General features: G+C 41.8%; 1 protein-coding gene across 1 annotated transcript; it reads left to right on the plus strand.

Moving 5' to 3' along the window:
- The first annotated feature begins 7240 nt into the window (after positions 1-7240).
- LOC132899654 (keratin, type I cytoskeletal 13-like) lies at positions 7241-19967 on the plus strand. The gene is made up of 8 exons (XM_060941704.1): positions 7241-7603; positions 10543-10625; positions 10718-10874; positions 16508-16669; positions 16789-16914; positions 18477-18694; positions 18797-18807; positions 19192-19967. The coding sequence occupies exons 1-8, from the start codon at positions 7262-7264 to the stop codon at positions 19254-19256; spliced, it is 1164 nt and encodes a 387-aa protein (XP_060797687.1). The 5' UTR covers positions 7241-7261; the 3' UTR covers positions 19257-19967.
- Positions 19968-24521: the final 4554 nt, after the last annotated feature.

The raw sequence follows: 24521 nt of genomic DNA on the forward strand, positions 1-24521 counted from the left end.
AGGGTGTACCCCGCCTCTTGCCCATAGTCAGCTGGGATAGGCTCCAGCTTGCCTGCGACCCTGTAGGACAGGATAAGTGGCTACAGATAATGGATGGGTGGATCTGTTTAGTTATAAGTAAATGAAGCATATAGTCCAAAGTATGCCACTTCATAATTTCTACAGTATTAATTTTTTACTGATAAATTTCTGGGTTGCTACTATAGAATCTCAACTTATAGAGAAGCAGAAATGTGATACATTCTGTAGGACACATCTTTTTATCTATGTGCAGTAGCACATTGACACTCCATCCATCCATTATCTGTAACCGCTTATCCTGTGCAGGGTCGCGGGCAAGCTGGAGCCTATACCAGCTGACTATGGGCAAGAGGCAGGGTACATCCTGGACAAGTTGTCAGGTCATTGCAGGGCTGAGACATAGAGACACACAACCATTCACCCTCACACCTACGGTCAATTTAGAGCCACTAATTAGCCTAACCTGCATGTCTTTGGACTGTGGGGGAAACTGGAGCACCCAGAGGAAACCTACACAGACAAAGGGAGAACATGCAAACTCCACACAGAAAGGCCCCCATCAGCCGCTGAGCTCAAACCCAGAACCTTCTTGCTGTGAGGCAACAGTGCTAACCACTACACCACTGTGCCAACTCCACATTGATATTGCAATGCCAAAAAAGATGTTTTCACTTCATTATGACTACATGTACAGTTAACCAACGCAGCTCTACAATTTGTCAAACTGGAAAGGTATTTTTTGGCAGTGCCACACTGAAGGTCACTGTGCTTTTCGGTAACACCCATTTTAATATGCTTATCTATGGAGATTGCATTACTGTATTTTGTTAGTCAAGTGCATGAAATAGGCAAATAGTATCATAAGGTGTGTCAACATTTATTGACATATCAGCCATAACATTAAAACAACTGATAGGACAAGTGAATAACATTGATTATCTCATTACAATGGCACCTGTCAATGGGGAGATATTCATTTAGGCAGCAAGTGAACAGTCTGTTCTTGACATTGATGTGTTGAAAGCAGGAAAAATGGGCCAAATTGTGATGGTTAGATGACTGGGTAAGAGTATTTCCAAAATGCCAGGTCTTGTGCAGTGTTCCCTGTATGCAGCGGTTAGTACCTACCGAAAATTGTACAAGGAAGGACAGCCAGTGAACTGTTGACAGGGTCATGGGTGTCCAAGGCGAGGAGTGAAGGCTAGGCTTTCTGGTCCCACAGAAGAGCTATTGTAGCATAAATTGCTGATAAAATTAATGCTGGCTGTGATAGAAAGGCATCAGAACACATCAGAACCCATGTCCACTGTCAAAAGTGGCTACAATGGGCACATGAGCATCAGAAGAAGCATGCTTACCTGGGGAAGAAATGGCACCAGGATTCAAAAAAGAAGGGAAGCATATGGAGGCATTGTGGTATAGGTGATCTGGACATATACCACCTATCTAAACATTTTTGCAGACCCAATACACCCCTTCATGGCAACAATATTCCCTAATGGCAGTGGCCTCTTTCAGCAGGATAATGCACTCTGCTACACTGCAAAAATTTGTTCAGGGATGGTTTGAGGAACATGACAAAGAGTTCAAAGTGTTAACTTGGCCTCCAAATTCCCCAGATTTCAGTCTGCTCCAGCATCTGTGGGATGTCCTGGACAACAAGTCTGATCCATGGAGGCCCCAGTTCACTACTTACAGGACTTAAATGATCTAGTGCTAACATCTTGTTGCCAGATACTACAGCACACCTTCATGTCACTGCCTTGATGGGTCAGAGCTGTTTTACTGGCACAAGGGGGACCTACAGTACACAATATTAAGTCCCTTCCCATGCCATGTTGCACATAGGGCAGCACCGATCTCCGTTTCTGTAGCCCTCAGCCTCTTACATAGCTAGGGTTACAGTGGGGGGCTAGTCCTCTGGTAACCACAAGAGTTTGACTCCCCACTCGCATCTGTACTGCAGCATGCCCTGCCAGATGGTAGTAGGTACCATTTTTATGATGGTCTTTGGTATAATCCTACCATGAGTAGAACTCGTGATCTCCCGATCAAGAGGCGGACACGCTAACCACTAGGCCAACTTGTGGTCACCACACAACATTAACCAAGTGGTTTTAATATAATGGCCAATCTGCATAGTATTTTATTTGTAAGTTTGTAAGAAGTTATAAGTCTGCTAGTGGAGTCAGAAAATGGTAATTTGGCATCTGTGCTAACACGCTGTCTCAGTAGACAGTATCACATGCCCATATTTGGACCAAAACAGGTTCTGCAAAAACATTGAACTGGGCAGATTTTGAATGTTACACCCCCTGTGCAAAAAAAAGTGATCAAATAACACAGAGGAACATACTCCAGCCTTATAGTCCAGTTGGAGTTTAAGAAGACTGGGTACAGAGAGTAGTAGTCTTTAATAGGAAAAGAACATTACGCACACACGCCTAACGTCGAGAGGACGCTGGCATGATTGTTGCCGCTTCTCGCATCTCGCTTCTCGCTTTTTGTTTCTCTTATATTTGATCGCGCCTTTCCTCTATCTCAAGCCGCGTCTATTTTGAGCTGTGTTTGTTCCATCTCGACTACAACTCTGCTGTCGGATACAACTGACGCGACGCGTGCTTGGACTACTCTGTGCCCCGCAGTTAAAAAACTTTTGGATTGCCTACCTCCTTGCTTTCGGCGTACTGGGTATACTTCTGACATCTCCGCCGCCCTTTACCACTCTATCACAGGACTGTCAACTCGCTAGTCTGCATCCTGCACTGCTGCTACCTCCATTTGGGTGTAGCATTGGTTAGCAAGCCAAGCTAGCCGGCAAGGTGCCTGTGTTTGTTCGGTGCTCCCCAGTCGCCATGGCGCGGATAAACTACACTGTAGGCAAACTCCTTGAACTCAACTCTGTCTTTCTGTCTCCTCCATGCTGTCTTGAGGTTATCAAATCTCTTCACCTCCTGCGCCGTCCACCATATGTACACAGAGCTGTTCGCCAGATGTTTGTTTACAACTCCAAGATTGCGGCTATTCCTGTCATCTGTTCCGCATCCCAGCACAGACGTGCTGAACGTAAGCCACGTCCACCACCTGTCATTCTCCGGAACCTAGTCTGCACTGACAGCACTGCATCCACCAGCAAGTTTGCCTCCTTCATGTTACAGAATATCAGATCAATAAACAACAAAGCCATCATTATTCACGACATGATAACAGAGAAAAAACTGGACTTCCTTTGTTTAACCGAAACATGGCAGAGTCAGCAGGACTTTGTTAGCCTCAACCAAGCCACCCCTCCCGGTTACACATACATCCATAAGCCGCGTGGCCACGGCCGCGGTGGTGGACTCGCCATCATACACCACTCTGATTTTTTGGTTAAAGAACACCCCGTCAGTGCATCATCATTTGAATGCCTCCATCTCTCAGTGATTGGCGCTGCTCAGCTGCAACTGGTCCTCATTTATCGACCACCTAAAGCCTCCTCCTGCTTCCTCCCTGAGCTCACTGAACTACTTGCTGCAGTGTGTCCCCTGTCCCCATCTACCATCCTGCTGGGTGACTTCAACATTCATGTGGACAACAGCAGCTGCTCTTTTGCAGCTGACTTCATGGCCCTTCTGGACTGCTTCAACATCACTCAGCATGTGCATGGCCCTACCCACAGCAAAGGACACACCCTCGATCTAGTCTGCAGCACCGGCTCATCTCCACTACATCTTCAATGCATTGACCTGGCCATATCAGACCATCAGGCAATTCTGTTTTCCATCCCGGTACCCCACCGCAGACAACGCCGTTTGCGGTCCATCACTTTCCGCAACATTAAGAATGTTCCTCTGCCTCTTCTTTCTCAAACTTTAACGAACCATCTCACACCCCCGGATACTGCCCTCCCAGTGGACACCCTGGTCGAACACTACAACACAGCACTCTCAACCAGCTTGAATACTCTGGCTCCTACCATCACGCGATCTGTCTCTTTCTCCCGTCCAGCTCCCTGGTTTACCTCTGAGCTGCGCCTCATGAAAAAATCTGGGCGGCGCCTCGAGCGACTCTATAAAAAATCTGGCCTTACTGTCCACCTGGAGGCCTACAGGGACCATGTGGAGAGCTACAAGCAGGCCCTCACCACAGCCAAGACACGCTACTACTCCACCCTCATCAACAACCAGCAACACCACCCAAGAAAACTTTTCTCAACTATCAATCGCCTTCTCCGTCCTCCTCACTCACCCCAACCATCTGATCCTGCTGAACTGTGCTCCAGATTTCAAGACTTCTTCATCGCAAAAGTCAACACCATCCACCAGCAGCTAGTATCTACATCCCCGGCCACAAACCAAGCCCATGATGACAAGCCTCCTGGCATCCACCAGCCATGGCAGGACATCTCCACCCCTGCTGCCTGTCCACCGCAGCACTACCTCTCCTGCTTTGTACCACTGGACAATGCCCAGGTCACCGATTTAGTCTCCACAGCCAAGTCATCATCCTGCCTCCTGGACCCCATGCCCTCCACCCTGGTCAAATCATGTCTTCCCACCCTCTGCAACATCATGACCACCATCATTAACACATCCCTACAGTCTGGAGTTGTGCCCACCACCTTCAAAACCGCTGCTGTCATCCCCACCTTGAAAAAGCCTGGTCTGGACCCTGACGATCCCAACAACTATCGTCCCATCTCCAACCTTCCTTTCCTTTGTAAAATCCTGGAAAGAGCAGTGGCAGCCCAACTTCAGCAGCATATGTCCCACCATGAGCTCTTTGAACCACTACAATCCGGCTTCAGAGCCCACCACAGCACAGAGACTGCTCTTGTCAAAATTACCAACGACCTCCTCACTGCTGCAGACAATGGACTCATCACCATCCTCATTCTCCTGGACCTCTCAGCAGCTTTTGACACAGTCTCTCACTCCATCCTCCTGAAGCGGCTCTCAGAGTTCACTGGACTATCTGGCACAGTACTCCTCTGGTTCCACTCATACTTATCCAACCGGAAACAATTCATCACACTCAATGACTCCCGCTCCACTACAGCAACCATCAGCCACGGCGTTCCGCAAGGTTCGGTGCTTGGCCCCCTTCTTTTCACCATCTACATGCTCCCCCTTGGACAAATCATCCGTTTCCATGGTCTCAACTTCCACTGCTACGCTGATGACACACAACTATATATCTGCACCAAACCCTCTGCTCAGCTCCCCCCAACACCGCTCACTCACTGTCTGCGTGATATCAAAACATGGATGACCGACAATCTCCTCAAACTGAACAGCAGTAAAACCGAGCTCATGGTGGTGGCACCGGCGCCACTGCTCAGGAAGGTTGGGGATCTCCATCTGAACATCGATGGCTGCTCCTTCATCCCATCTCATGAAGTCCGTAACCTTGGTGTTATCTTGGATTCATCACTGTCTTTCCAGTCCCACATCAAAAATGTCACCAAATCTGCTTTCTTCCACCTCCGCAACATTTCCAGACTCAGGCCTTCACTCTCTAACACTGTTACAGAGACTCTTATTCATGCTTTCATATCATCCCGCCTAGACTATTGCAATGCCATCCTGCTTGGTCTGCCGAATAAGATCACAGACCGACTGCAATATGTTCAGAATTCAGCTGCCAGGATTCTCACAGGCACCAGGCCCTGGCAGCACATCACCCCCATTCTCAAACAGCTCCACTGGCTGCCCATTAAATCTCGCATTTCCTACAAAGTCCTCCTCCTCACTTACAAGTCTCTCCATGGTCTGGGACCCCATTACCTCAAAGATCTCCTCCATCCCTATTCCCCATCAAGATCCCTGCGGTCCTCATCCAAGGGCCAGCTGGTCATCCCCCGCACCAGACTTAAGGCCACCAGCGATAGAGCATTCCATGCAGCTGCTCCTTCTCTATGGAACAGGCTACCCAACACCATCCAGAATGCTCCTTCACTGGCAGCGTTTAAAAAACACCTTAAAACCCATCTCTTCATGGAGGCCTTTGGCTCCTAGTTTCCACAAGCACACACGCACACACTTATATGCACCCACACACACACACTTCTACACTGACACTTTGTTAAGCGACCTTGGGTATTTTGAAAGGCGCTATATAAAACCAAACTATTATTATTATTATTATTATTAAGATATAAGTAGATCATGCTGCATTCTTTATCGTGGACATATATTGGAATCAGTACTGGCTGGGCATAAATATTTTATGAACATTAATTGGTAGCTGGCCAAAAAAAAATATTGCTTGAAAATGGTTGCAGCACTGTCCTGTAATGATGGTCCAGTGGTCTGAAATGTTATATTTTTGTAAAACATTGGGGAAAATGGATTCTGGGAGAAATGTGTTTTTAAATAAAAAGACAACACTTCCTATAACAACATTGTACATTTGGCATGACTATGGGAGAAGCAACTGATCTGGAAATATTCATGAAAGTGTATCAATGTCAGCCTCCCATTTTTGTTTTCATGTATTTTTTTTTGTCTTGCCTTAAAGACAAAAAAAAAAAGATCAGTTCACTGGATAAATCTGCATATTCAAATATGGTTAAAAACTGCAAAATTTTCAGAAGGTGTTCTTACTCAGATCAATATACTATATGATCAATACAAATCGATAAACCAAGTGAAACAGTTTTATCTTTCAGGATCCACATCCAATGAAGAACACTCTGTCTTCTGCACTGAAGCACAAGTGTTGCTTTGCATACCCTATATGGTAATATCTGTTGTTCTAGGAAAGCTCAGTTTAGTTAAATATTTCCCCTCCAACAGGTTGCACGAGTAGTTTTCTGACAAAAATGTTTCATATCTAAAAATCTGCATTCTCAACATATTTTGACAAAGTGACAAAACCTGCTTTTGGCTGGTTGTGACCAGAAAAAACATACAAATAAAGGATGTATGGACTTTTTTTTTCAGGATAGGGTCCACATCCACTGTAATCCTGACCAGGATAAAATGGTTGAGTGAGTGAGTGAGTGTCTTTGAAGAGGTTCATGCTAATGGATATGGATGCCATTCGTGATATTATCATGTCACTGGTTGCAAGGAACTGTGGGTATATAACCGGAAAGGATACTACTGCCATAAATGGAAATGTAGGGGTATACACCTGTCTTATCATATACAGGACACAACCTACAAATTCTTACCAGGTACTTAAACGCAATATGCAACCAGGCACTCTTTAGTTCCATCTACTCTTTTATATAGGTCTCCACCAGGACAGCAACATGCCTTTGTGTTTTAAAACTTATGGCACCAAGACACTCAGTGTGTATGGAGGTTCCAGGGGCCAAGGAACCCGCATTTCATCTTCCAGGCCTGAGTTAATTGATGGCTCTTCTTGGCAATGCAACCCTGATGATGGCCTCACTTTTGACATTTCAGCCAATGAAAAAGTCATCATGCAGAATCTCAATGTTCGTCTGGCTTCCTTTATACAGAAGGTGCATTCTCTGGAGAGTAACAAGGCTGAACTGGAGAGGAAGATTAAGGAGTGGTGTGCAAGCCACACTGTGGCATTCCATGAGTACTCAGGATTCTTGGCTACCATTAAAAGCTTGCAAGATCAGGTAAGGCTAGAAAAAAGGTAGAATGGGTCATATAGAAATGGTTGTAATATTATAATGTAACTTGAACTCCAAATTGGACAAATGTAAGCCTAAAATTATCCTTTGTATGTCTCTAAGCAAATAATAAATACTTTTGCATGAGAATACAGGATTGAGGCTGTTAACTAACAGTGCACAAAACTCATTCCATTACTGTATAGCAATCTAGGCAATAATTGATTATTTACATTTTTGATTTAACATTTAATCCATTAACAAATTATCTTAATTTTGGCTCACCTACACTACCGTTCAAAAGTTTGGGGTCACCCAGACAATTTTGTGTTTTCCATGAAAAGTCACACTTTTATTTACCACTATAAGTTGTAAAATGAATAGAAAATATAGTCAAGACATTTTTCTGGCCATTTTGAGCATTTAATCGACCCCACAAATGTGATGCTCCAGAAACTCAATCTGCTCAAAGGAAGGTCAGCTCAACTGTTTTCAGCTGTGCTAACATGATTGTACAAGGGTTTTCTAATCATCCATTAGCCTTCTGAGGCAATGAGCAAACACATTGTACCATTAGAACACTGGAGTGATAGTTGCTGGAAATGGGCCTCTATACACCTATGGAGATATTGCACCAAAAACCAGACATTTGCAGCTAGAATAGTCATTTACCACATTAGCAATGTATAGAGTGGATTTCTGATTAGTTTAAAGTGATCTTCATTGAAAAGAACAGTGCTTTTCTTTCAAAAATAAGGACATTTCAAAGTGACCCCAAACTTTTGAACGGTAGTGTATATGTATCAAACACACTGTTAATTCAGTAAATTCATTATCAACTTTAAAGACCAAGATGCAAGACACAGCACCATTTTCTTCTCATTTAGTAGCATACTTTTACACTTGCCTGATGTAAATATAACCCCAAAAGCCCCATATATTGCATATATTGTGTATTCCATTTAATAGTACCCCTGATATTACATTGCACAGTCACATTCATTAAAAATTGATTAAAAGCATATTTAAGCATGTTTTTGTACACCTCGGGGACAAAGTCAGTTTATCAATCAGAGCTGCTATATCTTACTGTCATTCTCATAGTGTACTGACAGGTTCATTTGCTCTAATCATCCTTAACTAATCACCCTTTGGTTGAATTTTGCTTTTCTTAAAACTTTCTCTGTGGTCCTTTTCACTTGTCTTACATATTTTAGAATTTGCAAAGTGTGAATGAAAAAGGTTAAAAATGACTGCAATTAGTTGATATCCGTGGTGACTCAACAGTTAAGGCTATGGCTTACTGAATCAGAAGGTTGGGGGCTCAAGCCCCAGAACCACCAAGCTGCTACTGTTGGGCTCTTGAGCAAAACCCTTAAAGTGCATATCCTGGACCCAATTTGTTTTTTTTTTATATGAAAGAATGTCCTTTTACACACTCATCCTAGAAGGGTAATTTTGCACAAGGCCATGTCTACAGCAGAAAAAAATAAAATAAAACGTGTCTGGAAAAATCCCAAGGGAGTCTGGAGCCAGATTCGTGATGTCATCTGCGGAAGCGCCAGCAGGCTGCAAGAGCTTGCACAGTTTCAGTGCACAGCCTGTGTAGGCCAAGTTTAGCAGCTAGCGATTTTGCGTTGAAATATGGAATTGTCACCTGAGCGCAATGTGGGAAATGATGAGTACTAATCCCATCAAGATTGGTGTTGCTACACCCTCCTACGATACATCTGTTAACCATTTTAATAATTACGTGATAACGTTGAAGAAATTTGCAGAAAACCACCAAATTGTTTTCTCATAAACAAACCAACGCTGACGTAGGATTCAGAGGGAGGCGTCCCACACGTGGCGTCACGAAAATCAATGTTTCCCTGGAAATCCAAATGCCAAGTCTTTTCAGAGGCAGACCAATTCGCCTCAAATGGCTTGATTTTAACTGAATTTTTCTGGTATTGTGCAAGGTAAAAAAAAATTGCACAAAATGCAAAATGTGACAGATATTTGACCAAAGTTTAATATAAAATAGGAGAATTACATTGATCTTGCTCCTGAATTTACCCTTGTTATGCACTTTAACCCTCTCTGCTCCAGGGGCACTGTATCATGGCTGACTCTGTGCTCAGACCCCCAGCTTCCTAACAAGCTGGGATATGCAAAGAAAAGAATGCCACTGTGGTGTAATGTATATGTGACAAATAAAGACATTTTCTTCTTCTAAAATATGCTACAAATGTAACTTTTGTAAGAGAAGGCATCTTGGGTATCTTATCTGCATAAGGACATAGGATATCTTATAAAAGCCAATGTGGCTGCATATTTTTGTTTCAGTTAAGCAGGAACACACAGGTTTGTGTCAGTGTTCAACTGATTAGTTGTGTCAGATGTGCTCCTTCTTTGTTGCAACAAAAACTTGTAGCCAACACTTGATTTTGGTAAATAAGATTATCTACCCTGCTCAAAAATTACATTTTGTTTCTTACTTTATTTCCTGGCGGCACGGTGGTGTAGTGGTTAGCGCTGTCGCCTCACAGTAAGAAGGTCCTGGGTTCAAGCCCCGGGGCCGGCGAGGGCCTTTCTGTGTGGAGTTTGCATGTTCTCCCCGTGTTCGCGTGGGTTTCTTCCGGGTGCTCTGGTTTCCCCCACAGTCCAAAGACATGCAGGTTAGGTTAACTGGTGACTCTAAATTGAGCATGAGTGTGAATGGTTGTCTGTGTCTATGTGTCAGCCCTGTGATGACCTGGCGACTTGTCCAGGGTGTACCCCGCCTTTCGCCCGTAGTCAGCTGGGATAGGCTCCAGCTTGCCTGCGACCCTGTAGAAGGATAAAGCGGCTAGAGATAATGAGATGAGACTTTATTTCCCTTTTACTTTAACAGCCCACAAGGGTCCCTAGTATAAACAATATTAGCTGACATTGATAAGAATACTTTCTTCATTTTCCAGATTCAGCACATCTCTATGTCCAATAGTGAGACTGAAATAAATATTCAAAATGCCAGTCTAGTTGCTGGTGATTACAGAAACAAGTAAGTGAACAAAATATGTGTGTTTAGAATAAGTGCGTCGCTGCCTAATTTTGCAGATTTTATTTCATTACTCATCTTTTACCTCACTTTAGGTATGGGTTAGAACTCGTCATCCGTACATCGGTGCAGATGGACACTGCCAAGCTCAGGAAGGTCATGGATGAGATTACCCTAACCTGCTCAACTTTGAAGATAGAGTATGAAAACCTGAGGGAGGAGCAAATCATTCTTGAGAAGGACCATAAAGAGGTATAGACACTTGTCATTTATTTCCTCATACTGTATATACCTCAGATAATATTCTGATAGTTCTCTATATGAAGTTAACTTTTGTTTGTGATAAAATAAAAGTGGAGAGACATGGTTAGTCAGTGTTAATATCTTGTATTATAATGTTGACACTTTTTTTTCCCTGTCACAGCATATGGTTCTTTACAAGTCTAAATGTTTTTAAACTTTGCTAATGAAGACAGCTAAAGTAGCAGCTGATATTCTCACTCATGCTGTGTCTACCATCAAGAAAGGTGTGTCCATCTTCATATTTGCCCTAGCATTCCAGCACTGCCTGCAAACTCCACACAGATACAACTGGAATGTGCAGTGCACACATTCCACCCATTTCCCACTTTAATCCTTGAAAACTTTCATTCAAATTAAAATCTTGATATTTATCCATAGTTTGACTAAATGTAATAGAAATGAATTTCCCCAGTGAAATTTAATTCATAATCATTTAAATAAAGTGCAAAAATATGCTGTGTATCTAAAAAGCAATACCACAGATGACTTCAGTCAGTGAAATACCCTTTAAGAAACAGTACAGATAGTGTAAACTGTAAAAGAACATGATCTGGCTACAAGGTTCCGATTTAGACTGATCCTGTTGCTACTTTCAGCTAGCTCAACAAAGTTAACCAAAACACTGAGGTCTCTGTAGGGAAAACAGTGTATGACTAATGCAGTGCTGTCCCCCCCGTTTCTACTCTCCTGTAATCTGTTCTGCCTGCAGTTTCCCCTTTCATTAACTCTCAAACTGATGGTTTACTTCAGAATACTACATTTTACATAAAATTTACATGAAATTGAAGTTTTTACTTGACATTGGTTGGTTTCTTTTCGACAAACGAAAGCCATGTTTTGCAAACTACAGTTTAACACAACCATGGTTACTATGGTATGCCTGTTAAATTTATACTATTACATTGGACATAAGCATCATAGTAAAACCATGGAAATATCATGGAAAGAATAATAAACACAGTAACTGCAGGACACTAAAGTTGTAGGCTAAATATGTAGTAGGCATATTTGCCATATAAAACCACAGTACAGTATATAAAGGTAGTACTGTTATTGTGAGGAAACACGGTTACTTCATGGTAAATTTATAGTTCTGAGTTTAATATCCATAAAAATTATACAGTGTCATATTAAAAGCATAGAGTATATAGACCAATAAAATGCATGCAGTGTGTGGGTGAAAGGAGATAAAGACAGATGGAATCTCCTTCAAAAAGCCATTCTTCCTGATGATTAGTATTTTCAGTCTGCCCCCTAATGGCGGAAGGTAAAAAGGGAAGGGTGGGGTCAGTATACTTCTGGTACTGTAGGTTTTTAGTTGTGAAGTAAGAAAATATACCCATAATCCCACATCTCACATAATCTCATCTCATCTCATTATCTCTAGCCACTTTATCCTTCTACAGGGTCGCAGGCAAGCTGGAGCCTATCCCAGCTGACTACGGGCGAAAGGCGGGGTACACCCTGGACAAGTCGCCAGGTCATCACAGGGCTGACACATAGACACAGACAACCATTCACACTCACATTCACGGTCAATTTAGAGTCACCAGTTAACCTAACCTGCATGTCTTTGGACTGTGGGGGAAACCGGAGCACCCGGAGGAAACCCACGCGGACACGGGGAGAACATGCAAACTCCGCACAGAAAGGCCCTCGCCGGCCACAGGGCTCGAACCCAGACCTTCTTGCTGTGAGGCGACAGCGCTAACCACTACGCCACCATGCCACCCATCTCACATAATACCTCATCATAACAAAACTTCATCGATCAACCCCGGGATGTTTGCACTGAAACTACCTTTCTGTCTGCCTTGTTCTGAATATAAGACATCTTGTATTATCATAAAATAAATTCAGTGTTTAATTGTAGGGACCCCTCCTCTGGCCACATATTGTTAATCAGAGCAGCAAGATCATCAGAGGAGATACATAACAACAAATTATGGGTATATTTTCTTACTTCACAGAGAAAAACCTATTGAGGTTTTTCACCCACATGACCAAGTCATGTGAGGCTGCCATTTTGGACGTCATGGCTCGAATCAGTTTGAATGCGAGGAAGGCGACAAACGAAAAACATAAAAGAAAAAGGAGCGAGATGCAGAAAACACCTTCACTATCCAGCAACGTAGGGCATTTACAGGGCGAGCAGAGGGAGAGGTATTTGCAAAAATTGAGGTTAGCAGGCTTAGAAAACGACGTTTACCTGCTTCCACCAGGATTGTTCACTGACGTACGGAAGTACACGAAGCCCTTGTCTTTACCTGACTTCGGCCCACATGATCTGTATACCTATGTCGTTAAAAACCCATCGCCATACACAGGTATTGATCTGAAAGCATATAAGAGTTTGGATGCCTACAAATATTTTGTGTCAGGCTGGGTAACATGCCTACATCAGCGGGTCGTCCCTGGAGCCGGTGGTCGCCATCTGATTACAGCTAAGGTTTGTTCACATTTTCATTTACTTTCGGTCCTCAGGATAAACAAAATGTTATTAAATGTCATTGAAATAACTTCTTAGTCTGTTGAGACATGGCCCGTTATAAATTTGCTGTTACTAGGCAATGACCAAGAACTGTATTATTAGGCTCGGTGTCTGTGTTGTAGCAGTGTACTAGCAGCTAGCTGTTAGCACTAGCTAATGTCAACAACATAGCTAGTATGTTACTGTAGCAATGTTTACGTTCAGTCATTTGGATGACTGTTAAAACCTTTCAGTCTCAAGTTTTTCCTTTACTGTATTTACTAGTTTACTGTAATTATGATCCGGCAGCTATTTACACCGGATCCAGTGTAAATAGCTGCTGGAGCACGCTCCGGCTTGCTCCCCCTCAAATTAAGCAGTGCGCTCCGGCTTGCTCCCGGAGCTCTGGGAGCAAGCCGGAGCGCGCTGCTTAATTTGAGGGGGAGCAAGCCAGAGCGCCCTCCGGAACCTCGGCCGGAGCACTCCGGGAGCAAGCCGGAGCGCGCTGCTTAATTTGAGGGGGAGCAAGCCGGAGCGCGCTCCGGAACCTCGGCCGGAGCACTCTGGGAGCAAGCCGGAGCGTGCTGCTTAATTTGAGGGGGAGCAAGCTGGAGCGCGCTTCGGAACCTCGGCCGGAGCACTCCGGGAGCAAGCTGGAGTGTGCTGCTTAATTTGAGGGGGAGCAAGCCGGAGCGCACTCCGGAACCTCGGCCGGAGCACTCCGGGAGCAAGCCGGAGCGCGCTGCTTAATTTGAGGGGGAGCAAGCCGGAGCGTGCTCCGGCAGCTATTTACACTGGATCCGGTGTCTGTAACACGTTTTTTTTTTCAAGCTGGTTCTCCCTCTCTGTCTGCAGCGTTAGTATGTAGCTTGACCTTCAAAATGGCGGACACCGGGGCGTCATGTGACCCTGTGACGTCAGGTGAAAAACCTCAATAGTACCAGAAGTGTACTGACCCCATCCTTACCTTTTTACCTTCCACCATTAGGGGGCAGACTGAAAAATATAATCACCAGGAATAAAGAGTTATTTCACGAAATCGAGTCGTATATGAGCTGATAACTGAGTCGGCTATAAGCCATGTATGATGAGATTGAGTGGAATAACTGTTTTATTCTATCCACATTCACCGGATTTTGAGAAATGGAGCATTTTTATTTTTTGCAAATTCAGTAAATAAAATCTTTATACGAAACAACCAACAAAATCATTTCAGCTTAGAATGTAAACAAACCGGCGAAATGACAGTAGCAATTTGTGGAAAATGCTATAATAATAATTCTTGAAAAATAAAAAAAGGTATGTTCTTACCATCAAATACTTTTATTCCATATTTTGTTGCTTTTTTTGTATTTTGGGGAGATTTTCTTCTTCTTCTTCGTTAGGGGTTTTTGGTGGTTGGCAAACAAAGGTAAAGGTGCATTACCGCTACCGACTGGACTGGAGTGTGGAACAGGAGATATTAGGGAAAACAAATAAACAAACAAACTATATTCTTTTAGCCATTTCTGTTTCTTTTAAATACTTGATAATTTTGGGGTTTTGTTTTTGAGTAGAGTTTTTATTCCATCCACAGATGGTTCAGCAACATGCTTCACCATTTTTGTTCCTCTCTACTCACAGTATATGAGCTGATAGCCTAGTAGTAGAGTCGCCAATCAGAGCGTGCGATTGCTCATAGCCAGTGAATGTGGATAATATATATATTAGCATATTTATTTGCAACCATGGTCTTAACTTCCATTGCTATGCTGATGACATTCAATTATATCTCACCACATCCTCCCCCACTGACCCAGCGAGACTCCTTATCCATACCAAACAATCTGCTCATATCAACCCCATTCTTTCTCAACTTCAGTGGCTACCTGTTCTGTCCCATATTAAATCCTACTACTCACCTTCAAAGCTCTCTATAACCTTGCTCCTTCTTACATCTGTGATCTTCTGACCCCTTACACTCCATCCTGCTCTCTCAGATCCTCTAGCCATAATCTCCTTGCTGTTCCTTGCACTAGACTATCTACCTTGGGTGGCAGATCCTTCAGCGCCATGGCCCCCAAGCTCTGGAATTCCATCCCTCAACCCCTCTGTGACTGCTCTTCCCTTCCTTTCTTCAAATCTCATCTCAAAACCTTTCTGTTTCATGAACACTTCTCCTCCACCACTGCATAAACTCACCACTCTTTAGCAACTTTTTTTTGTGTGTGTGTTGTTTTCTTTGACCTATATAAAGCGACCTTGAGTTTGAGAAAGGCGCTATATAAATGTAACTTATTATTATTATCCATCAATACATCCATTATCTGTAGCTGCTTATCCTGTACAGGGTTGGGGGCAAGCTGGAGCCTATTCCAGCTGACTATGGGCGAGAGGCGGGGTACACCCTGGACAAGTCGCCAGGTCATCACAGGGCTGACACATAGAGACACACAACCATTCCCACTCACATTCACACCTACGGTCAATTTAGAGCCACCAATTAGCCTAACCTGCATGTCTTTGGACTGTGGGGGAAACCGGAGCACCCAGAGGAAACCCACGCAGACACAGGGAGAACATGCAAATTCCACACAGAAAGGCCCCCATCAGCCACTGGGCTCGAACCCAGAACCTTCTTGCTGTGAGGCGAGCATGTTAACCACTACACCACCATGCATTATTATTATTATTATTATTATTATTATTATTATTATTATTATTAACAACAACATCTGTTTTTAGATTTTGTTTTTTTGTTTCTAGGTCTTCTCATCTCAGGAACTTCCTGACTGAAAGAAACCGACTACTACTGGCATTTAGTTCACTCATGTGTTTTAATAGGAAGCACATCCGGATCTTATTAAAGTCCATAAAAAGAGTCCACACATGAATGTTTGCATTAACTAAATGCCCCTCCCCACACCCACACATGCACACACACAATCTATTTCCGCTACTGATATGTCTGATAAATACATATATGCAAGATGTTGCTTGTTAGAACCAACAAGAAAATGGTCTATACTCCATAGATGTCTTCTGTGGATATCTTCCATTCTAACTGAGTTGAATTGGCTTCCATGTCAAATTCATATATACATTTGAAAACTGTGTTTGCTGTGTCTTTTAGGAGAAAGCTCAGATACAGGCAAAGGCTAGAGACCAGGTGAAAGTTTCTGTGGATGTAGCACCCTCTACAGACCTGAACCAGATTTTGACAAAGATTCGAGAACAGTATGAGGCTGTAGTTGCCAAGAAGCATAGAGACCAGGAGAGATGGTACCAAAGCAAGGTACAACAAACAGACCAACAAAATGAACTGAAGAAAAATAAAATATTTGCTTGTCCAAAACATTTTCTGTGGAAAGATGTGATCAGAAGGTATTTAAATAAGTACATTGTTTTTTGTAGATTTCTACTGTGGAAAAGAAGTTTATGGAGCAGACTGAGGATTTTGAGTACAGCACTACAGAGCTCAGACAGTTGAAGAGCTACTTTCATAGAATGGAGACTGAACTTAAGACCCAAATCAAAACGGTAGGCACACAACCATGGCTGACAGCAGACACAAACATGTTATGTTTGATTTAATCACAGTTTATATGCCTAGTGATAGTTTAAATTATTTATTTATATACTAGGCGCCTATGTGTAATTATCCAGATGAGATCATATAATCTTTGTTTAAAGAAAACACTAGTCATGTACAATTTTCTGTACATAGGATCAGCTGTTTTCATCTACTAAAAATTATATATTTGGGGTGAGTGTTTGGGGGGTCCATGGAGTGGCTGGTTCCATTTCCATCACAAAAAAGTAAGTACTCCTCCTGCGAATTAAACAGGAGTATAATTTATCAAGCTTGCAGCAACATGTAAAGACAGAAGGATTGTTGTGCCAGGTGGTTTCCATCACACAAAATACCACTTTTCAGCCTTAATGAGTGGTAATCCATGATGCATCAAGTCCAAGCTTATCCCTAGCAAACAGTGTGCTACCAACTTTCAAGACTTTCATGCACAGTAGGAAAATATTAAGAGGGAGGAAATAATGCTTGCCAGATTTTTCCTTCAAGCACTTTCTACATTAGGGGTGCCAAAATCAATTCCTCGTAGGCCATAATTGAGGAAAATTAGACTGTTTGTCACATCTATGCATGTTGCCAGTCAAAGCACGCAGTGGCACACCTCACATGCAGCACTGCGCTCAAGCTGGTACTCCACAGGCCGACACAGCAGCCAATGGGAGGCTTTCTATCCAGAGCTCCCTTCAGTGGCCTATGTTCAAGTCCATACCCATGCTCAAGCCCAGGTCCATGCTTGAGTCAGTGCCCATGCTGACATCTGAGTCAATGACCATGTTCAAGTCCATGCCCAAGCCCATGTCCATGCCTGAGTCCATGCCTATGTTCAAACCCATGACAACGCTCAAGCTTATGTCCATGTTCGAGTCCAAGCCTGAGTCTAAATCCATGTCTAAGTGCATGCCAGAGTCCATGTTCTTGATGATACCCATGGCCTTGTATGAACCCAAGTCTCCCTCTGCATCCACACCTCTGTACCAAGCTAAGCCTGAACCCAAGCCTACACCTGCATCCACGCTCCCCTACTAAGCCCAACCTGAACCCAAACCTTCGCCTACACCCATGTCCCGATGCCATGCCATGCTTGAGTCAGAGTGGAGCTCGGAGGAGACTTCATTCAGCTCCAGGTCCTCTTCCCCAGGGCCAACCAAGGAGGTTTTTAGCTCCTAGAGGGAGCTCTTTGGGGGGGGGTTCTGTCACGTCTGCATGCTTTTGCACTTGGAGCATGCAGTGGCACCCTACATATACAGCCAAAAGGCCTTGTATAGCCTTGCCTATTGCCTGACTTGAATCCCATTGGAGGATTAATTAATTGAGGATTTTGAAATTGTGAGTTCATCAGAGGGACCTTGTTAACTTTGGGAAATTGAAAATGATTTACCAAGAGAAATGGACTAAAATTGATCCACAATACACAAAGCAAAATGCCGTTTGTTTCTTACCAAGCAGTTTGACCTAAATGCTATGAATTAGATCACTAATCATGCACAAGTATTTCTCAAACATTTCTCCACAGATGATGTCCCTTGAAGCCAGTCTACAAGCCTCTGAGACCTGCTATGCAACACAGCTAGCAGAGCTCCAAAAAATCATCACTGTCCTGGAGCTCAAGCTCAAGCAGATTCATGCTAATATAACTCACAACAAAGAAAACTATGACAGCTTGTTGGAGGTGAAGACCAACCTGGAGGCTGAGATCCAACAGTATAGGTTACTGGTGGAAGGAAAGGACAGGTAGGGGGAATACTGAGTTTATGAATTTTTTTAATTATTGTTTTGGTTATTGGTTTAATTATTTGTGCTAATATTATTGTTTTCTCTTTCTTTATTTTATAGTGACCCCCAAGGTGAGTGACTTCTTTTCTATCTTGAGTGATTGTCAGAGGCTATAAGAATATTCTGCTGCATTAATCACAGTTTTGCCATGTACTTGCTGACTTACTTATTTGACATTCTTTTCATTCAGTAAGATAAACTGATCATTTCAAGAATGGCAACACAATTGAACACTTTTTAAATACTTTCTTTTAAATTTTAAAAGCTATTTTAAGAGATTAACATAGTTGTCTTTGAGCACAATTAGATTGCTTGAAAAAAAGGTAAACCTGCATTTTAAAAAGGCAGAGTTTTGTGGTAGCCATTTCTTCTACATGGTGACTTTACTAAATGTGCCCCTGTTTTTGAGTAAAATCTGAGTTGCAATAGATAACCTCTAATTTTCTGTTTTACAGTTGCTCGCAAGAAGATCGCAGTGGTAAAAGTAATGGAAAGCAGACAGACAGTAACTACACATTAATGACTGATTTGCGAGGATACCTTAATGAAGCCAATTCTTTCAAGCTAACCCAATAAGATCTGTATGCAGAGGTCAGAGCACAGAAGGAATGCATGTATGAAAATGAGAGTGGTTCTTGACCATCATACAGATTGTTATCCAACTAGCTAACGTGATACAACCTGAAGATTTCTGATAGGATTCATTCATATATGCCATATTCATAAATGTCATAACCATCACTGCCAATCCTATCCACATATGAGCTAAGCTGAGAGGAATTCTGAGAGGACTTTTAAGACATATTCGTATGTGAATCTTAACGCAAGCTAAGTTGACAGGATTTCTAGATGTTTGTATAATGGTCATAAATATTCAGAATCTTCACTAGCTAGATGGGAAACATTGAACATGATGGGAAACATCATGTCTGAGTCTATAAAGGGCCCGAAGAAATACCCATCTGTACTACTTAAAGACACAGTATGAGAAAAAGGCATACACAGTGCAGTCTGTAAGTATTTATATAGTGACAACAATGCTGGTATTTTGCACCTGCGTACCAAGTATATTGTTTTTATGACTACATTGGTTGAACTATAGATACAAAGTCCACAATTTTAAATACATTCAGAATTCAAAGCACTTAAAAATGAATCCTTTTATTCCATCTTCATTATATTATTACTTTACATCAGGTCCATTTCTGCACATCATTTTTTTCTGTCACTATGGTACAAGTTAGTCTTTGTCTCATTTCTCTATAAGACTTTATACTATACTATACATATAGTACATACACATATATTATAATACTCTACAGTCATGTTGGTGTAAAATTCTCCTTTAGCACCATTATATCTACACCTTGGAGTTTTCATCTTCATTGTTCTTCCTTCTTAACCATCTTATTCTTTTAAAATCTGGGATAGAATACTAGTCAAAAGTTTGTACACCCCTACTAGGTTTTTCTGTATTTTTTCTCCATTGTAGAACAATACTGAAGACATCAAAACTATTAAATAACATATGGAACATATATGGAATTATGTGGTAAACAAAAAAGTGTTAAAAACAAAATATATTTCATATTTTAGATTCTTCAAAGCAGTTACCATTTACCTTGATGACACTTTGCATACTATTGGCATTATCTTAACCAGCTTCATGAGGTAGTCATCTGGAATGCTTTTCAATTAAAAGGTGTGCCTTGTCAAAAGTTAATTAGCGCAATTTCTTGCTTTCTTAATGTGTTTGAGATCATCAAACAGGAAATAGTAAAGGTCTTTTAATGAATAAAATCAAAGAAAAAACATTGAATTAGAAGATGTGTCCAAACTTTTGACTGGTACTGTATATATAGTGTGTATACTCAATACTTTATTAACATGGCATAAATTAACTTCTTTCATGGGCACTGTTTCTTACTAGTAGTTCTAACTCTTATGCCCATTGCTGAGTAGTTAAGCAAATACTTAGTGGACTATAAAGCAAGAACATAAACTGATCCATCCATATCATTCCAGTGACGTGGTTGCTCTGACAGCTTCAGCCATCAAAGTGTCTAGAGAACATTACAGTAGTGGTTTCCCATTGCCTTCTACTAGATTATTATAGAGGTTTTCTCCTCTCAACCATTCACACACACACACCTATGGACAATTTAGAGCCACCAATTAGCCTAACCTGCATGTCTTTGGACTGTGGGGGAAACCAGAGCACCCAGAGGAACCCACGCAGACACAAGGAGAACATGAAAACTCCACACAGAAAGGCCAAGAACCTTCTTGCTGTGAGACGACAGTGCTAACCACTACACCACCATGCCGCCCAGAAACTGATCAACAACCATTAATACACCACATTCTGTCTGTTTTCCTGCAGCCTCTAGAGACTTACCCCACTGACTAATCTCTGGTGTTGCATAATATTGCAGTGAAAACAACACAGATCAACCACACCCCTACACTCTTGTAGACAAAAAACCAAATCCAAACTTACTAAAATTCCATAAATACTGTGATCTTTCTGTCTGCTGATTTTACTAGAGGATATTTTAACTTCCATCCATCCATTATCTGTAGCCGCTTATCCTGTTTTGCAGGGTTGCAGGATATTTTAACTTGAAAAAAATATACATATATTTGTTTAATGTTGCAGGTTAACATATTTTGTCCATCACCAAATGCTGTTGTCCCTAAAAATGACTAAGATTCTGAGTCAAAAGAAAGACACAGGGAAGGTTATACAATATAGGAGAATATAATAAAATAATAAAATATAGATAGATGTGTGCATGCATATATATATATATATATATATATATATATATATATATATATATATATATATATATATATATATATATATATATGCATGCACACATCTATCTATATTTTATTATATTCTCCTATATTGTATAACCTTCCCTGTGTCTTTCTTTTGACTCAGAATCTTAGTCATTTTTAGGGACAACAGCATTTGGTGATGATTTAGTGACACTAAATTGACCGTAGGTGTGAGTGTGAATGGTTGTCTGTGTCTATGTGTCAGCCCTGTGATGACCTGGTGACTTGTCCAGGGTGTACCCCGCCTTTCGCCCGTAGTCAGCTGGGATAGGCTCCAGCTTGCCTGTGACCCTGTAGAACAGGATAAAGCGGCTAGAGATAATGAGATGAGATGAGATCTTCAAGCCAACGTGTGATTTTTCTTTTCATTATATAAACACATTCACAAACAAAAAGTACCCAAATTTATCAAAACAATTCATTGATTTCCTCATGAATGATACATAGAGATTTATGTCATGGTTTTGGATCTCCATGTCCTGGATGTAGCACATATGAAAAATACGAGTGGCATATTTCCCAGTAAAACATTCCTGTCCATATACAGTGGTGCTTGAAAGTTTGTGAACCCTTTAGAATTTTCTATATTTCTGCATAAATATGACCTAAAACATCATCAGATTTTCACACAAGTCCTAAAGGTAGATAAAGAGAACCCAGTTAAACAAATGAGACAAAAATATTATACTTGGTCATTTATTTATTGAGGAAAATGATCCAATATTACATATCTGTGAGTGGCAAAAGTATGTGAACCTCTAGGATTAGCAGTTAATTTGAAGGTGAAATTAGAGTCAGGTGTTTTCAATCAATGGGATGACAACCAGGTGTGAGTGGGCACCCTGTTTTATTTAAAGAACAAGGATCTATCAAAGTCTGATCTTCACAACACATGTTTGTGGAAGTGTATCATGGCACGAACAAAGGAGATTTCTGAGGACCTCAGAAAAAGTGTTGCTGATGCTCATCCGGCTGGAAAACATTACAAAACCATCTCTAAAGAGTTTGGACGCCACCAATCCACAGACAGACAGACTGTGTACAAATGGAGGAAACTCAAAACCATTGTTACCCTCCCCAGGAGTGGGCGACCAACAAAGATCACTCCAAGAGCAAGGCGTGTAATGGTCAGCGAGGTCAGAAAGGACCCCAGGGTAACTTCTAAGCAACTGAAGGCCTCTCTCACATTGGCTAATGTTAATGTTCATGAGTCCACCATCAGGAAAACACTGAACAACAATGGTGTGCATGGCAGGGCTGCAAGGAGAAAGCCACTGCTCTCCAAAAAGAACATTGCTGCTTGTCTACAGTCTGCTAAAGATCATGTGCACAAGCCAGAAGGCTATTGGACAAATGTTTTGTGGACGGATGAGACCAAAATAGAACTTTTTGGTTTAAATGAGAAGCGTTATGTTTGGAGAAAGGAAAACACTGCATTCCAGCATAAGAACCTTATCCCATCTGTGAAACATGGTGGTGGTAGTATCATGGTTTGGGCCTGTTTTGCTGCATCTGGGCCAGGATGGCTTGCCATCATTGATGGAACAATGAATTCTGAATTATACCAGCGAATTCTAAAGGAAAATGTCAGGACATCTGTCCATGAACTGAATCTCAAGAGAAGGTGGGCCATGCAGCAAGACAACGGCCCTAAGCACACAAGTTGTTCTACCAAAGAATGGTTAAAGTAGAATAAAGTTAATGTTTTGGAATGGCCAAGTCAAAGTCCTGACTTTAATCCAATCAAAATGTTGTGGAAGGACCTGAAGTGAGTAGTTCATGTGAGGAAACCCACCAACATCCCAGAGTTGAAGCTGTTCTGTATGGAGGAATGGGCTAAAATTCCTCCAAGCCAGTGTGCAGGACTGATCAACGGTTACCGCAAACATTTAGTTGCAGTTATCGCTGCACAAGGGGGTCACACCAGATACTGAAAGCAAAGGTTCACATACTTTTGCCACTCACAGATATGTAATATTGGATCATTTTCTTCAATAAATAAATGAGCAAGTATAATATTTCTGTCTCATTTGTTTAACTGGGTTCTCTTTCTCTACTTTTAGGACTTGTGTGAAAATCCGATGATGTTTTAGGTCATATTTATGCAGAAATATAGAAAATTCTAAAGGGTTCACAAACTTTCAAGCACCACTGTAATATATACATATATGTGCTATGGTGATGTGCACTGATTCATTGAAATTAAATAAAATGAAATTTATATATTAAATTTAAATAAAATTAATTAAAATGAAATGGGCAGCACGGTGGTGTAGTGGTTAGCGCTGTCGCCTCACAGCAAGAAGGTTCTGGGTTCAAGCCCAGTGGCCTATGGGGGCCTGCATGGGTTTCCTGTGGGTGCTCCAGGTCAGAGTAGGTAAAAATACCCAGCCACTGGGGTTGCATAAGCTAGTGCATACTTAATGCTGGTCCCAAGTCTGGATAGACTGGGGAGGGTTGCATCAGGAAGGGCATCTGGTGTAACAAAATTAAAAAACCTATGCGGATCATGACGATCCAATGTGGCAACCCCCTAACGGGAGCAACTGGAAGAAGAAGAAATAAAATGAAATAAAAAGACTTCCACAATGTAGTATTGTAGTTGGTGTTAAATCTTGAAAAAAAAAATCATGTTGTTTTCACAGGACTGTATGTCCCAGTACTTCTAGTAAGGTTCTTGTAAGGTAGTAGGGTAGTGTCCCTGTATCACAGTGAAAATGCATGTCATAAGCTGTGATTTTTACATAACATTTTTCAGAATATGTGGTATCTTGTTCTGTAATATTATTTTGTCATTGTAACTTATAACACCTGTAGTAGTTCTGCAATCGCACAATAGCAAATGGGACAATGTGATTTATTGGTGATTAATATTCCTAAAAATGTGATTCTTATACTGAATGGACATGGAGCATAATGAAAAGCAGGAGTCACTGTG

The sequence above is a fragment of the Neoarius graeffei genome, chromosome 15 (assembly GCF_027579695.1).
Source record: "Neoarius graeffei isolate fNeoGra1 chromosome 15, fNeoGra1.pri, whole genome shotgun sequence".
In the NCBI taxonomy this organism is placed as follows: Eukaryota; Metazoa; Chordata; class Actinopteri; order Siluriformes; family Ariidae; genus Neoarius; species Neoarius graeffei.